Here is a 15,860-nt window from a genome sequence, read left to right as displayed (position 1 = left end):
CTGCTGTATTTGCTCATGTTTCCCCACTCTCCCAGGTTTTGCCTTAAATCTAAGGCATCGCCATAAGGTGAATCCGTTCTCAGAAAAAAGTCATCTGTTGCAGTTTACTGACAGATTGTTCCATGAAAAACACCACAAATATACACACCTGATCCACTATCGCAGTGTTTCCCTCTCTTGATATTATCTGCTTTTTTGGCTAAGGAGGCCCTGGCAGCAAACTCTTAAGATCGCCAAGTTTACAAGGAAAGTTAGTGGATGCTAAGTGTTAGCTGGCAATGCACTTTTCAGTTATGTTACCAAGATCCTAATGCTGACAATATTACATCCATTTCTGTCTTGTGGAAGATCTCAGGAAGATAATACCGAAAGAAAATAATGAAGACTAATGATTAGAGAAAATACATTTCTATATATATCTTTTGTATGTATGTATTTAAATTATATTATATATAAATACATTTTAATATTTCTAGAAATGTGATATATATATGTTTTATATACATACACATATTTACTCATACGTACATACAAACGCATGTTCGTTTTAAGATTTAATCAAAAGCTGTCCCTCTAGGAAACTAGAGTTCATATTTCGGGTAGAAGCTACTGTTTATTTAGGGATAAATAATAAATCACTATTTATAAAATTAGAAATATTATTTATGGGAAGTGGCTAAAATCACGTGCAACTCCAGGATATGTGTAATTTGAAACAAGTTCAGTAAACTAGTAAACTGTTCTATCTGCAACCAAAGCAGAAGACGGTAATCAAAATATTTAACAAATACTCAGTAGCTGATGGTATCTCTAATTGCTAACGCACACAGGGCAAAAACGTGCTTGAAAAACAATCCATGGTTGGATGACATGAAAAGGGCTACTACCAGCTGAAAGGCAGGGAATACAGTGAACATTGAGAAATATTCTATTTGATGTGGGTATGCTATATATTAAGCTATATATAAAATAAATGTATTTTGCCACGTTAAAATGTACTGTGCCAGACGAAGATATCTATTATTCAGGATGGAATATCTGCTACATATTAGCCAAGATTATAATATTAGACAGCTTGAGCAAAGTTTGGAAAAGACTAGGGATCTACACAGGCATATACTGCAAAGTAAAGAGGAAGAAGACCACAGATAAGTCATTTTTCTTTTGAGAAGAAGAAAGAAGTTAAAGAAAATACAGGCAAACCGATGATGTTCCTGCTGTCCAGTGAACTCTAGAAATCATTTCTAATTACACAAGAGAACTACCAACTCTCCGGGCACATTTAAGAACTGTAGACTGGACATTTTTATCCAGTACGACTAAGTTTAATACAAGATAGTAGAAATCATCTCAGGCATACTTCAGGCACTGTCAGAAAAACGGCTCGCTAAATGTGGTTCCTCTTTATTTGACAGATACGCTCATTAGGCATGTTATTGTTATCCTACTCATTTCAGTGAAACAAACACATCCGTAATCCTGTTTTACCCCCACTAACACTTCCAGAGATCAAGCAGGTATGAAAGTATGATCTATGCTCTTTCCGACCTCACACTTCATTAACCAAATAATTACGTTTCAAATTGTAGTCTTTCCTTTGCAGGGAGGAAAGCTTTTGCTTTAAGGGGTCTGAACCAGTTGAACTGTAAATGAAAGCTCAGTTCATCCATCATTACTAAACACGAAAACAAACCAACCTCACAACATTTTGATTTTCAGATCACAGGGCAGTTGTTCAGATGGCAGAAAGCCACATTCCGACTCAGAGAGCCTTGAAGTAACTGCACAGCAAACGGAATAACCACCACATGCAACAATACAATCACAGAGGTTCTTATATTGTAATGGTCTGTGGTGAATGGCAGTTACTGTCAGGACTGGTACATCTCCATAATCACAAACAGGAACTATTGGAAACTCTACCATCACAAGTCAGACTGATATGCAAAGGGGTAAGAGATACACTTTGACACAGAGAAAAAGTGTGACAACTTCAGGAGAGATCAGAGAAATCACAAAAATACTTTATAAGTAAGTAAGCCAATGCTGCTTGGAGTTTGCAAATTTTGAGGACGACTATTTTTGGCTCAAACCAGAAAAATGCAGAAAAATACGAATTAAAAAACACTCTTACTTAAGTGAAGAGAACTTTCATCCCTCCCTCCCACCAGGGGCAGCACGAAGGCAGAGATAAGTAGGTCTTATATACAACTTACCCATACTCAGTACTGAAAAGAGAATAAATAGGGAGCAAAAAACTAGGTTTTCTGTTGATTTTAAACAAAAAGAGAGTCTGTCACCAAAAGAATCATGGATAAAGCTAACTATAAGAGAAAACGACTTTGGTAGTAACGGCAAATGATCTTACCAGTAAAGCTGATGGGCTACTTGGATGCTCTGAAGAGAACGATTCAGCAGGAGTTTCACTAGAGGGCTTTCAAGACTCCATTCAAATTTGAGCACCTTAACAGATAAATTAATAAGAATCACTCGTACGCTGGCTTTACTGCCTTTCCTTTACAAGAAAATTAATCAGAAAGGACCCAGTGCAAAGTTGAACAAAGGATGCCCTAGCAATGCAATGAGCAAAGAAACTTCTGGACACAAGTGTCTGCCACCATCTGTAAGACAGGCAGATTTCATCCTGATTCTGGCTGTGTTGACATATATGTAAATATGCAGCTTTTCTTCCCCCACTTAAACCTATCAATGCTATATTTAAATTTTTATCTGATCACCTGGCTTGGAAAACAAACTTATTTGTGAAACAGAAACTGCAGAAGGTGAAAGATCACATAAGTGTCCTACTGTGTGAATGCCGTAAAGCTGTGCAGATTCCACAGCTTCACAGTAGTGGATTACATAAATATATTCATTCATATGTGAATATATCTCTATCTAGATATGTATACATCTGTGCATGCATTTAAGTAAATGTATATTTAAAAAATACACAAAAAAACGCTGAGGAGCTCTGAGATGTGATATTGTAAGTAATCCACGTGCACAGAATTACAAAGTAAGGGGATAAAGCTTTCAAAATAGCTGGCTCCTCCTTAACTGAACACAGGACCTACTCAACCACAAAGTAATTGCTTTGGAAGCAGTGGGCGCATAACTTGTAAAATATTAATTTCCAGTGAAATGCAATGTATATCTATAAAGAGAGAATTCTACACCCAAATTGCCCTGGTTACTCTGTGCTGACAATGATTTTCCCCATACATGTGGTATTAAGAAAACTGTGATTCATTGCAACACCATTTGCTTCCTTGACTGCAACGAAGCCCTGCCACCACCAGCCCCTGGTTTGGTGGTCATGGGAGAATTTCTCTTGCTCAGATGCACATTTTATTTTTCTTTTTTCCTTGAAAATACCTTCTTGTAGTATACAGAAAAGTTCCATCAGCATGCTGAACAGCTACATTCTCTTGAGTGGAAAACAGTCTATAGCTCAGCCCTGCTGTTAATTCAATCACTGCATCAGCTGACCAGCCTTTCTTATTTATTCCTCTGACAATGTATCAATCAAACTGAAAGAATCAAAAGTATTTAATGAAGTTATTGATCTGGACAGAAGACTTCCTTGGCTATCAATTTCTTCCTTACCTGAACCAGCTGTGGGAGGTATTCTAACAATTCATCATTTGACAGATTTTCTATTTGTTGGACTGCTGTTCTGCGAATATCTTGATCTGGAAAACTAGAGCAAAACAAATAGATATCATTAAGAGCTACTGAACCACTGCAACTCTCCTGAGCTCTCACTGATATAAAATGTTAGAAAAACAGGTTTTCTCTCAAAATGGAATAGGAAAAAAATCAATTCATTTGCTTTACTGTAACAAGAGTCGTCAAAAAATACATAGCAGATAACTTAATTGGATTGACTGTTACAGTCTCATACAGGGAGAAAAAAAAACAACCACCCTGATCTTCAAATACCTTTTTTTAATTTGAGCGATCATATGTTGTAATTTCCTTTATATGTACTGAAATACATATATGTATATATGTACTGAAGCAAATTATGGATGTTCTCTCGCTGCTCCTACTTACCTGAAGTATGAAAATTCTGTGCCATTGGAACTTTTAACAGTCACTTGAAGACTTCTTTTGTTGTGAGCAACAACACAAAAACTTGAAAATTCCCACCCAAAAAGGGTTCATTTCAGACAATTTATTCCAATGTCAGCTCTTCTGGTTTGTATCATAACACAATAAAAAATATTTTTTAAAACAGAAGTAATTTGGAAATGGAAAACATGTTTTCTTTTCAGTTTCTCTAACGGAAAATTTAGTAAAAAATCAACACCTTCCCCCAGAGAGGCTCCAAGTCAGTAAAACAGCCGTTTCTGATGGGAAAATGCTCGAGTATTCAGCGTGAGCTGCATTCTCAACAAATTCTGGTTGAAACCAGAGTGACTGTAGCTGAATATAGATTTTGTGATGGAGCTCTAACTGTGAAAACGATAAAGGAGGAGAACACAGTGTATCAGCAATGATAAAACAGGGAAAGAAGCCTACGTAATATAGCTGGTCAAAACATTTTTCTTTAAAAAAGAAAAAGAACAAAAGTTTGGCATAACCTGACTCAGCAAAACTGACTCTTAACAAAACATTTTCTCTCTTTTCAGAGAAAAAGACAAAAATTATGCAATGTTTCTTTCAATATTTGAAAGCTGAAAAATAATCTTTTAAGGACTTCTTCTGAAAAAGATTAAATACAAAAATAACTTCCACCTTTTCATGTGTTGCATTTGTCACATTAATCGTGATACACAGAGAATTTCACGTGCACAGAAGTTGCCTAGGTTGGTTCACAGTTAGCTGTTCTGCTACTGTCCCGCTTTCACAAGGAAAGGAATAGACGTGCTCTTCTGTGTATGTTTGCTACAGGGTGTCACCCTTAACTATCTGTCAGTACTTGAACCTTGTCCATTGCCATCCCAAAAGTCTTTTCTATCTTCTCCTGAAACAAACTGGAAATGTTCATACAGACCTTTCTGTCACCAGAGCCGCAAGATCAGTCATCTCTACCAAAGGGGGAAAAATGTCTTCAAACAGCACCACAGCCAATTAGACATTGTTCAAAACAGCTGCTGGGCTTTCATCCACTTCTCCGAGGGCAAGTACTTGTCCCACAGAAAGCAGTGAACCCCCCACCTCTGAACTGATACGGTTATTAGGCTCTTTTTAAAATCTTTGATTAGGCAGTGTAAGCATACATAAAAATGATGAGTAAAGGACACAGATTATCCTGTCAATTCTCCCCGGAGAAAGTCCTTTGAAATCAGAACCTTCGTGTGTGGCAGAAGGTGTCACGAGGCCACCCATATTACTGCTTTATTAGTTCAACACAAAATCAAACTGTTTTCTTCCCAGCTTCCCATCCAGCACCTTTTTCCAACACTAGAAAAATAAATCAGAAGTGAAACACGGAAGACAGTACCACATTTGCAGCAATGACCGCCCATTGCTATCAAGAGACAAAGAGAAGAAATTGTAAGGGTAAGTGCTCAGAGGTATAACGGCACCTGCAGCTCTAAACTTCAGCTTTTAAGTTCAATAAAACAAGCTGGAGCAAAACAATATGTACGCTTCGATCATTGAATTAGCTATAGGGTCAGCAAATAAAAATGTGGCTATTTCGAAAAAAACAAAACAAAACAAAACAAAAACTAACAGTTGGACCTACTTGAAAGGCCTGGTCTGTAGCGCTTTCAAACCCCCTTTTAACAATGCGGCTCAGGCCTGATTTTATTATTTTGTTTGTCTGTTATGGTACATATTTGATGATGTTTTTAATACAGTTTATGATTGTTTGTATAATGCTGAGAGGGCCTTGATGGGGAAAGAGGGAATACATTATAAATAAATTATCATGATAGCCCCAAATTAGCCTATTTTGCAAGGAGTATTTATTTATTTATTTATTCTAGACAACCTATTAGGCATATGAAGTTGTTACTTTAATATTCACATGGCTATTCAGAACAAAACATATTTGAAGAAGGACTGCATATTAAAAAAAATTAATCCCTTGCATATCATTCTATCTTCTAATTATGCAATTGCTCCAAAGGCCTGTGTGCCAAGCACGTGCAGATAATACGGAAATTAATCTCTCCCTTTCCCTTCTTGCCTAGTTCAACAGGTTACTGAACAGTGAAATATGCTCTATACAAGCATCACTCAGGCAGAAAACTGTTATTATTTAGTTACTGCTTGTCCTTACTAGCAGCCAACATTTGAATATGTGCAATGCTATGATGAAAGTCTTATATTTTTTTGGAGATAAACAAAGAATTACAACATTGTTTTAATCCAAACTTTTCCAGAAAATTCTACAGCTAACATTTTATGTGTTTAGAATTAATTTGTTCTAAGTCAAAACTGGGGCTATATCTAAGTTAGCAAAAGTGTCTATAGAAGATGTAATTAGAATAATCATAAGCTCAAGTGCATAGGCACTGTGGTGAAAAAATCTACAGGTTAGTTTGTTTCAGGTAACATGGCTCTTGCCACTGTTCTTGAATGAGATTTTGGTAATTTGTTGGTCCTGGTTACTGAATTGTTTCCTTTGGCTTGTAAATCTTGAGGTCATCTTGAGGCCGAGTTGAATCTTTTTGAACAAATGGGCAGTTAATGCATTCTCTTAACTACCTGACTATTTGTTAAGGCCCACATGTAATAACCATTGCTCTCTTGGATTTCAGTGTTGTTCAGGGCCACAGGTACCACAGAAAAATATTTAATTTTACTTGTTATACCCCGGACATTTTTATTTAAGCAAACATTTAACATCCTCAGAAACACTAGAACTACAGCAAATACTTACAAACTCAACTAGTATTACATGGTGTTCATGCTATTTACTCTTACATCCATCAGCTTATTTGCTAAAAGCCAATAACAGGGTGAGGTCTAGAAGTTGATCTGAGTAAAAAATCCTACTCTTTACAGGCCTGGAAACAATGTCATGTAGCCTAGTAATTAATTAGGACTAGAGGAATTTGTCCAGTGAATAATCTTGCAAACTTTTGAATGTTGCATCAAATCTGATTTCAGTAATCCATAAATTAGTCTTGATTAAAGGACACAATTAATTGATTTTTTGGCACTGCAACTCAATGCGAAAGAAATCACTTTAGGCCTAAGAAAAACAGCTTCTTAGTTTGGATATTAGGGGACAGCTGATTTCCAGGGCTTGCTACAATGAATATGTAATTACTTGCACATACTAAAAACTCTGGAATCAGAGAAGTGAGATGACTGCATCACAACGAACTCAATATTTCAGTCTGTAATGTTACTTTCCTAAAAAAGAGGAGTTAACCTGTACCGGAGCTAATCTACATCAGATCAATTTTGCAAAGGATTTGAACCACAGATGCCAGGTTCCTGACACATGGCCTGTGATTATAGCTTCAGAGAGGCAGTAAATTCAGGCACTTCACTATCTGTTTTATGGTTGCCAACAAAATTTCTGAGAATTTAGCTTAAAACAAAGCAATTTAAACCAAATACTAAAACCCAAGCATTGTTAAATGCTTGTACGATTCTTTCTTTGCACAGTTTCAACATGGTAATTTTCATCCAGATTTCCAATTATTTCTAGTTATACTTTTTTTCCTTGTCAAACAACCTATTGGTCAATAAATAATCAAGTGAATAGAGCTACAGTGTTCCTTCCTTGCTCGTTTGCTTGACTGTACGGTAACACATTGTAGCTTTCTTCTTTTGGCTGATTTTATTTGTACTCTCTTCAGGTAATGAGTACTCCACAACAGATTGTGACTTCTTATAAGTTTGTTCCAGGTTTACACATTCAGAAACACTACTGAAAAATAAACAATATGTAAATGATAGTTGTTGATTCAAGTCCTTCGCAATAGGTCACACTATGCAGGACTTCAAATTTCCCTTTCACAGCTTGTGTCAGAACCTGGATTCTCCTTAAGTTACGAAACTTATTTCTTTTGATATTTAACCTCAACACACCTTTCGCTTTATTTTTGTTCTTCTCTCCCTGCATGATGCCAATGATTGACAGCCACCTATTTTATAACTTCTGTCCAAGTAGCTGTAGATTGTTAGGTCTCCCTTGAGACTTCAAGGTAGTTTTTGCAAAAATTGAATTTTGAGCTGTATGAGCATAGATTACAGTTTGCTTCAGAAGTAAGAACAACTTATAGTCTTTGATTTTTTTCATATAGATAGCCAGTAGGGAGCTATTTGTCTATCTGTACCTTTCAGCTAAATCAGATTCAAACAGAAAACTAAGCACTGCTGAGGAATCCTGTGGATTTGTGAAATTTTAGCATCGGCCAGTGGTGACTTGATTGTAAATGAGAAATAGATGTGCATTTCATTTTTAACGGTTTTATTTCCCTAATTTTATTGCACTATTTATAACAACCCTATGCTGGAAGATATTTGTCAGGTAAATGGAACTGTACAGTTCACTATGTTTTCTAGCACGTGAGGATCTCTGTAGAGAGCAGAACCGCCTTTCATGAGGCATCTTTTAAGTTAGAGGCTTATGACATGCCACATAATTCTACAATTCCCTTCACGTTTTTAGTTCTATTGCATTTTCAAAAAAAGAAAGACTCTGGTCCCATGAAATGCATGTTATTAAGTCTGGTAGAAACAAGGAAGGCTGAACTAGCAAACCTACTGGAATGAAGATATCAACTGAAAACAAAAAAAACCTCTAAGTAGTAAAGGATATCATGTCACTGATAGGTGAAACTGGGCCAGGAGAGAAAGTATGGAAGAACTGTTTAAAAGAATAGACAGATAAGTTTTGGCTGGCAGTTTAAGTATTTTAAAAGTAATTAGACAGGAAGAGAGAAGAAATTTAAAGACTGATAATTAAGGAATTCCCTTAGTTTTAGCACACAGATAAAATTAGCAGGGCTATTTGCTTTCTGTTGGTGATTTCTTCATTCCTCTGAAAGCCTCTAAAGAAAACACTATGTGAGTGTATGAAGATTAGAAAATGGCAAGGACTAAAAGTACAGAAAGATAACAAATACCATCAGTATTTTTCAAAATTTTCAGTTGAAAAAGAGTAATATATTCACTCCTCATTATGATAAGACATGGGAACCCTCCCCACCCACCACCCACTGCAAAGCTCATGGTCAGATACACTAGCTATTCCTTTGGCCAATCGATTGGCAGATGGATCTGGAGAATTTACTCATGGAAAATACACTTTAAGTAACGTTTACATAGATTTTCTACAAGAAATTCTGACTAAAACAACTAGTAATAAGTTTAAGATGCCATAGAGACCATATGGTGAACCATATCCTAGGAGAGAACAAGATAGGAAAAAATTAACAAAAAGCAGTTTTCCATTTGAAGTCTGTATGATCTAGAAGGTTCTTCCCACCCAGACACAAACTTTGTTCTCTATAGCATTAAAACAAAAGAAAAAAACATGAAAAGCTTCATTATTTACAGGTTTAGCCTCCTGACTAGATTGCACACTTATATACAGGAAGCGTGCTATACCCTACATAGTTGTCCATTTTTAGTTGTCTTACTATAGCTGACTGTTGTAATACCTTCATATTTATTGCCAAGAAAGCTAAAATGGTTAAAGGCTGTGTAAAAAAAAAAAAAAAAAACCTGAAAAAAAACCATTATGATGCTTAAAATGAAGAGTTGTCTCTTCATAACAATGCATACATCTCCACATAAGTTATCACTAAATTTCATGTACGTTACTACAAAGCAGTTTTAAAGTTTTACCAGTAGTGTGTTCTGTACACCAAAGTATCAAATTAATTGTAGACTGTTGCTTTGTTCTTATCTTATTTCTTTGCATAAGCTCGTGCTTGCTCTCCACATTGATATACAACTACAGCCTTTTAAACCAAGTTGCAAACAGTCAAGATATGCTCTAGCTGGGCATTCTGCTGTGGACTCTCAGGGAACAGTTCACATTCTGCTTTTATTAAAACAATAATCTGATTCAATACTTCGAAAATAAATTTGGCTTTCAAAGTTATAAGAACAAACCATGGTTTCAAGCTACCACATTTTATTATAATTATTGGTTAGAAAATGAGTTTCACATATATTGGTATATAACCTAACCTCTGAAACTCAACAGCTATCCTGTCACATAACGTGAAAATCAACAATAATACTGTGAGAGTCAAAGGCTGAGGGATGCTATAACCAAAAGGGCATCTTCTCTGGTCAAAAATAGGTAGGAGGAGTCATATCTTCCCCTACTCTGCATGCTCTATATGAGGGATTGAGTAAGGTAGCGTTCCTCAGGGGTCGTACCGGGGCCTGTACTGTTCAACATGTTTGTCAGCGACATGGACAGTGGGGTCGAGTCCACCCTGAGCAAGTTTGCTGATGATACCAAGTTGTTTGGCAAGGTAGACAAGCTGGAGGGGAGGGATGCCATCCAGAGGGACCTGGACAGGCTGCAGAGGTGGGCCCAAGCCAACCTCATGCAGTTCAACAAGGCCAAGTGCAAGGCACTACATCTGGGTCGGGGCAATCCCAAGCACAAATACAGGCTCGGCGGGGAATGGCTGGAGAGCAGCCCTGAGGAGAAGGACCTGGGGGTGCTGATTGACGAGAAGCTCAACATGAGCCAGCAATGTGAGACTGCAGCCCAGAAGGCCAACCATATCCTGGGCTGCATCAGAAGCATGGCCAGCAGGTCAAAGGAGGTGTTTCTGCTCTTCTACTCCACTCTTGTGAGACCCCCACCTGGAGTACTGCATCCAGCTTTGGAGTCCCCAACATAAGAAGGACATGGACCTGCTGGAGCGTGTCCAGAGGAGAGCCACGAGGATAATCCGAGGGCTGGAGCATCTCTCCTATGAGGAATGGCTGAGACAGTTGGGGCTGTTCAGCCTGGAGAAGAGAAGGCTTCGGGGAGATCTTATTGTGGCCTTCCAGTACCTAAAGGGGGCCTACAGGAGAGCTGGGGAAGGACTTTTTACAAGGGCATGTAGCAATAGGACAAGGGGGAATGGCTTTATACTGGAAGAGTGCGGTTTCAGATTAAACATTAGGAAGAAACTTTTCACTGTGAGGGTGGTAAGGCACTGGAACAGGTTGCCCAGAGAGGTTGTTGAGGCCCCATCCGTGGAGGTGTTCAAGGCCAGGCTAGATGTGGCCTTGGGCAACTTGATCTAGTGGGAGATGTCCCTGCCTATGGCAGGGGGTCGGAACTTGATGATTTTCAAGGTCCCTTCCAACCTAAACCATTCTATGATTCTATAAAACCCCTCTAGATCAGACACCTGAATGTCTGATCTAAAAATCCTCTGAATCAGCCCATGGTTTTAAAGGAATGTCCTTGTCTATGCACTTACCCTGAAAGAGCTAGAATTTAGCAGAAAGCTTCTAGGAAAAATTTCTAAGCCTACTAGTGAGATTGTCTTCATCTCCACTGCCTACTGATAAAAGTTCTTTCTTCAGCATGGTTGCAGCCATGCGCAATACTGGAAAATGACATACCTTCTTTAGTGGCTGTTTCCTGATTCTAGCTCGATTTCCTGATTCCTAGCCACAATACCTCACAGGTCTGCAAGTGTACTCTAGATGTGCCAGAAACACAAGGTTGGAGCAAACATTCTGCTACTTCAGTTAATGAATGTATTTTCATGTTCATTTTCAATAATTTGAATAGCAAAATAACTTGACAAATATTTGTAAGTGCAGTTGTTCTATACATACACAAAACATTGGCATGTTAGCAGTACAACATAAACAATGGCATTTCTAACACTGCCTTTGGTTTCTTTATGTCATCAAGAAAATTCTCTGAATAAACAAGTGTACTGGTATCATTTCCCTGGCTAGTGTGCCATGTAAAGTAGATACAGTTATAGAAAGCTCTAACTCCACTAAAGCTTGGCTTGTTACCAAACTCTGTAAGCAAAGTTAACGGTAAAATGCACAGGGCACCAGTAAGCAGTGTTGAGTAGGAGGGACCGGCTCTATACCTTCTGCCTTAGGGAAAATTAGCAGTGGTTTATAACCACCCTTCCCTGAAATTAGAAGCAAAACTAAGAGTGTAAAATCTTATTCTGCACTTCCCCCTGCCACCCTCTCCATCCTGTCTTTATTGATTAAAGAAACATTCATTGTTTTTTAAATTGTTTTTTTAAGTGTTGGTTTCTGGGGCTTTAAGAATCAATGCACTTGCTGCAAGGCATGCAAGGTTGCTACTGAATTTATCTGTGAAATGTACCATGATCGTGTTTCCAATTTATGAAAGTTCTTCCTTTCCACTGCATAAATGAGTATGTTATCATTTGGCTGCCTTAAGATGTGCCTGCAAAGGGGAAGATCATCAGCTGTAGAGACATGCTCAAAGAACAAGAAACATCTATTAAATTGTACATTTAACTGTGTAGTGAACAAAACAATTTAGAAGTTTCAGAAAGTTGCAAAGAGCATTCTAACTCAGATGCGTGGTAATGGGGCTTGATCTGAAGGGCCATGATACCCCTCTCTAAGCTCTGTGATGCTGTCTTCTAACCTAGGCGATGAGGTAGCGCCTCCAATGATTTTCATTTCTTTATATTTGCAAATGTGAGCTTGAGCTTAGTCATCAGGACAGATGCTGCTTTTTCACCCTGAGAAGAAGGATAATTTAGAGTCCCTAGCCCAAGGCTTGCAAAAGTGACTAGAGAACTAGAGTTCTCTCTCTAAACTGTACAAAGCGTAAGCACATGCCTGCAGGAGGAATTCGGGTTCTCTTTAAGACACTGTAAACTGAAGTTCCAGCAAAGGAAGCATCCAAAATTCTGAGTGATTGGAAACTCTTGGTCTCTTTAATGGTATTGCTAACAATGTGGTAAATTGTGGTACACAGAACCACAGAATGGTCAGGGTTGGAAGGGACCTCTGGAGATCGTCTAGTCCAACCCCCTTCCAGAGCAGGGTCACCTACAACAGGTTGCACAGGACAGCGTCCAGGTGTGTTTTGAATGTCTCCAGAGTGGGAGACTCCACCACCTCTCTGGGCAGACTCTTCCAGTGCTCTGCCACCCTCAAAGTAAAGAAGTCCCTCCTCATGTTAAGATGGAACTTCCTATGTTCAGTTTGTGCCCATTACCTCTTGTCCTATCACTGGGCACCACTGAAAAAAAGACTGTTCCCATCCCCCTGGCACCCTCCCTTTAAGTATTTATAAACATTGATAAGATTACCCCATAGTCTTCTTTTCTCTAGACTAAAAAGACCCAAGTTCTTCAGTCTTTGCTCGCAAGAAAGACGCTCCGATCCCCTAATAATCTTTGTAGCCTTTTGCTGCACCCTCTCCAGCAGTTGCCTGTCCTTCTGAACTGGGGAGCCCAGAACTGGACACAGTACTCCAGATGCAGCCTCACCAGGGCAGAGTAGAGGGGGAGAATGACCTCCATCAACCTGCTGGCCACACTCTTCTTAATGCACCCCAGGATTCCACTGGCCTTCTTGGCCACCAGGGCACATTGCTGGCTCATGGTCATCCTGTTTTCCACCGGGATTCCCATGTCCCTTTCCACAGAGCTGCTCTCCAGAAGGTCAGCCCCTAACCTGTACTGATGCACAGGGTTATTCCTCCCCAGATGCAGTACCCAACACTTGCCCTTGTTGAATTTCATGAGGTTCCGTCCAACTCTCCAGCCTGTCCAGTTCACGTTGTATGGCGGCACAGCCTTCAGGCATGTCAGCCACCCCTCCCAGCTTTGTGTCATCAGCAAACTTGCTGATGGTACACTCTATCCCTTCATCCATATCATTGATGAATATATTGAACAGGACAGGACCCAGGACTGACCCCTGAGGGACACCACTCGTTACTGACCTCCAACTAGACTCTGTACCACTAACCACAACCCTCTGAGCTCAGTGTCAGCCACTGTTCAATCCACCCCACTGTCCATTCATTTAACCCACACTTCCTAAGCTTGCCTGTGAGGATGATGTGGGAGACAGTGTTGAAAGCAGAAATTATAAACCAAAGAAATTATAAACCATAGAGCTGATCTGTGGATCTCCTTTGTACAGGATGTTCTGAAAACTGAATCTTTGTGTGGAATCAATTTCTATTCGGAAAAAATCATAGAAGAAAAATGCAAGAGGGTACTTAAACTAAGAAATTCTGTCTCAGAAAGTCTCTGAGCTGCAGATCACTGGAAGCTGGGAGAGTCGCACAGTGGCATTATGTTTGGCCCATTCTCATTGTCTTCCTTAAGCATCTGTTGTTGGTCACCATTGGAGACAGGATGCTCTAGACTGATTTTTGGTCTGATTTAGTGCAGCTGCTCCTGCATTCTTGCATTATGTTAACAATGCACGCAGACAAAGATCAGCCCTAATTTATTTTACTTACCTATCATTTAATAGTGATGGTAACACAAGTCTTTAAAATAGACATGACTTGTAAGTCTCTTTCTCTCTCTCCCTCCTTTCCTTGAAGGGAGAGGTGGGGGAGAGCATCTATTGCTCGCCCAGTGGCCGGCCCGTCCCAGACCTCAACAATAAAGAACATTTATTTATATTCTGCTCATGTTTTATATGAGCATGGATCTTTCATCTGTGCCTCAGTAATCACAAGAAATCAGAGAGCTGTTTTATGGATGATAGAAACAAGGAACTGAGTTGAATTGTCAGCGCCAAACATAATACAGGATAGAGTTGAATGAACCTTCAAAACCATCTCAGTTACGGAGCCTACAATCCAAAGTTAGGGAAGGTAATGGTGAAGGAAAGTTGGACCCTATCCAGTGCTACTTTACTTTTCAAAATGATTGAAATCTGAGAAAAAGACAACCAAGAGAAGAAACCTCAGAAATCCATTTATATGGAAAGTACTCCTCTCCTTCAGCCCACTCTCTCAATTTGCATATAGACGCTCTCAGCAGTTAAATCATTCGACCTAGACATCTCTGAAACCAGACATCTTTAAGGAAATGTAATCCCTCTGTTTCTGAAGGTTAACTTCCCAATTGTTCATGCACCTACAAAAGATTGTGGATACATGAAGGAAGATTTTTTTTTTTTTTAAAGAGGATTTGTACTGTGATCCAGAACTTCTTTCTGCACTGTTAAGCATGAAGCAAAAAAACCCAAATTGATATTATCTTTTGTGAGAAAGAAACTAAAAGGAAAAAACAGCTAAGATCCTGATCAGAAGTACTTGTTCTTTGGCACCACTGTGAGTACCAGCCCAATGGTGGCACCAGGAGAGACAAAGTGATGACATCTTCCCATCTTTTCACGCTAGCAATCTTTGCGGTAGCCAGAATAAACAGTGTCTACACTGTATCCACTACACACCGAGAAGCTATGTGACAGGCTGAGTCATATTAAATATCCTGTGAGGCACCTGACAGGACTGATATTCTGCACCACACCCTGATGCAGAGCTGCATCTTCAAAGAACAATCAAGCTCTTCATTTGCAGAGATGCCACCCATACACAAAATTTGACAAAAGGTCTGATCTGAAAGCCTGGCATGCTCTGACAAACCATTTCAAAATCTCTTGCTACTCTAGGGTGTGGAAGCCAAAACACTGCCCATATACTCCTTTCTACATGGTTCTTTTATAAATAAGAAAAGGATTCTAATAATTTAATAATGGCAAATAAGATAACAACATGCTCAAAAACCTTATCTTTCAGGATCTATGCTTTCATCATTCCCACTAAATGTAAAAAAGTCATGCATGCAACTGCTAATAGTTCAGATATAAACCTGAGACACAGGTATCCTTAGGAAATCACATCCAGAGAGAAATAACAGTCAATAGTCAGCTTTATATTATTAAATAACTACTTTTTAATAATGTGGAGGTGAATATATAATCTTTTCTCAAGT

At 38.8% G+C, this 15,860-nt stretch overlaps 1 protein-coding gene across 1 annotated transcript in view; it reads right to left on the bottom strand.

Moving 5' to 3' along the window:
* Positions 1-15,860, bottom strand: part of PIK3C2G (phosphatidylinositol-4-phosphate 3-kinase catalytic subunit type 2 gamma) — a gene marked incomplete at its 5' end in the record, with an annotated part of 212,422 nt that overhangs the window by 110,492 nt on the left and 86,070 nt on the right. The window contains 2 exons of the mRNA XM_082496368.1: positions 2,369-2,463; positions 3,610-3,703. Coding sequence (XP_082352494.1) covers positions 2,369-2,463; positions 3,610-3,703 — 189 coding nt within the window. The remainder of the gene's footprint in view (positions 1-2,368; positions 2,464-3,609; positions 3,704-15,860) is intronic.

The sequence above is a fragment of the Vanellus vanellus genome (genome assembly GCF_965231255.1).
Source record: "Vanellus vanellus genome assembly, chromosome: 1".
Taxonomy (NCBI): Eukaryota; Metazoa; Chordata; class Aves; order Charadriiformes; family Charadriidae; genus Vanellus; species Vanellus vanellus.
The sequence above is the reverse complement of the archived record's forward strand: the minus strand, read 5'-3'. Positions and strand labels throughout refer to the sequence as shown.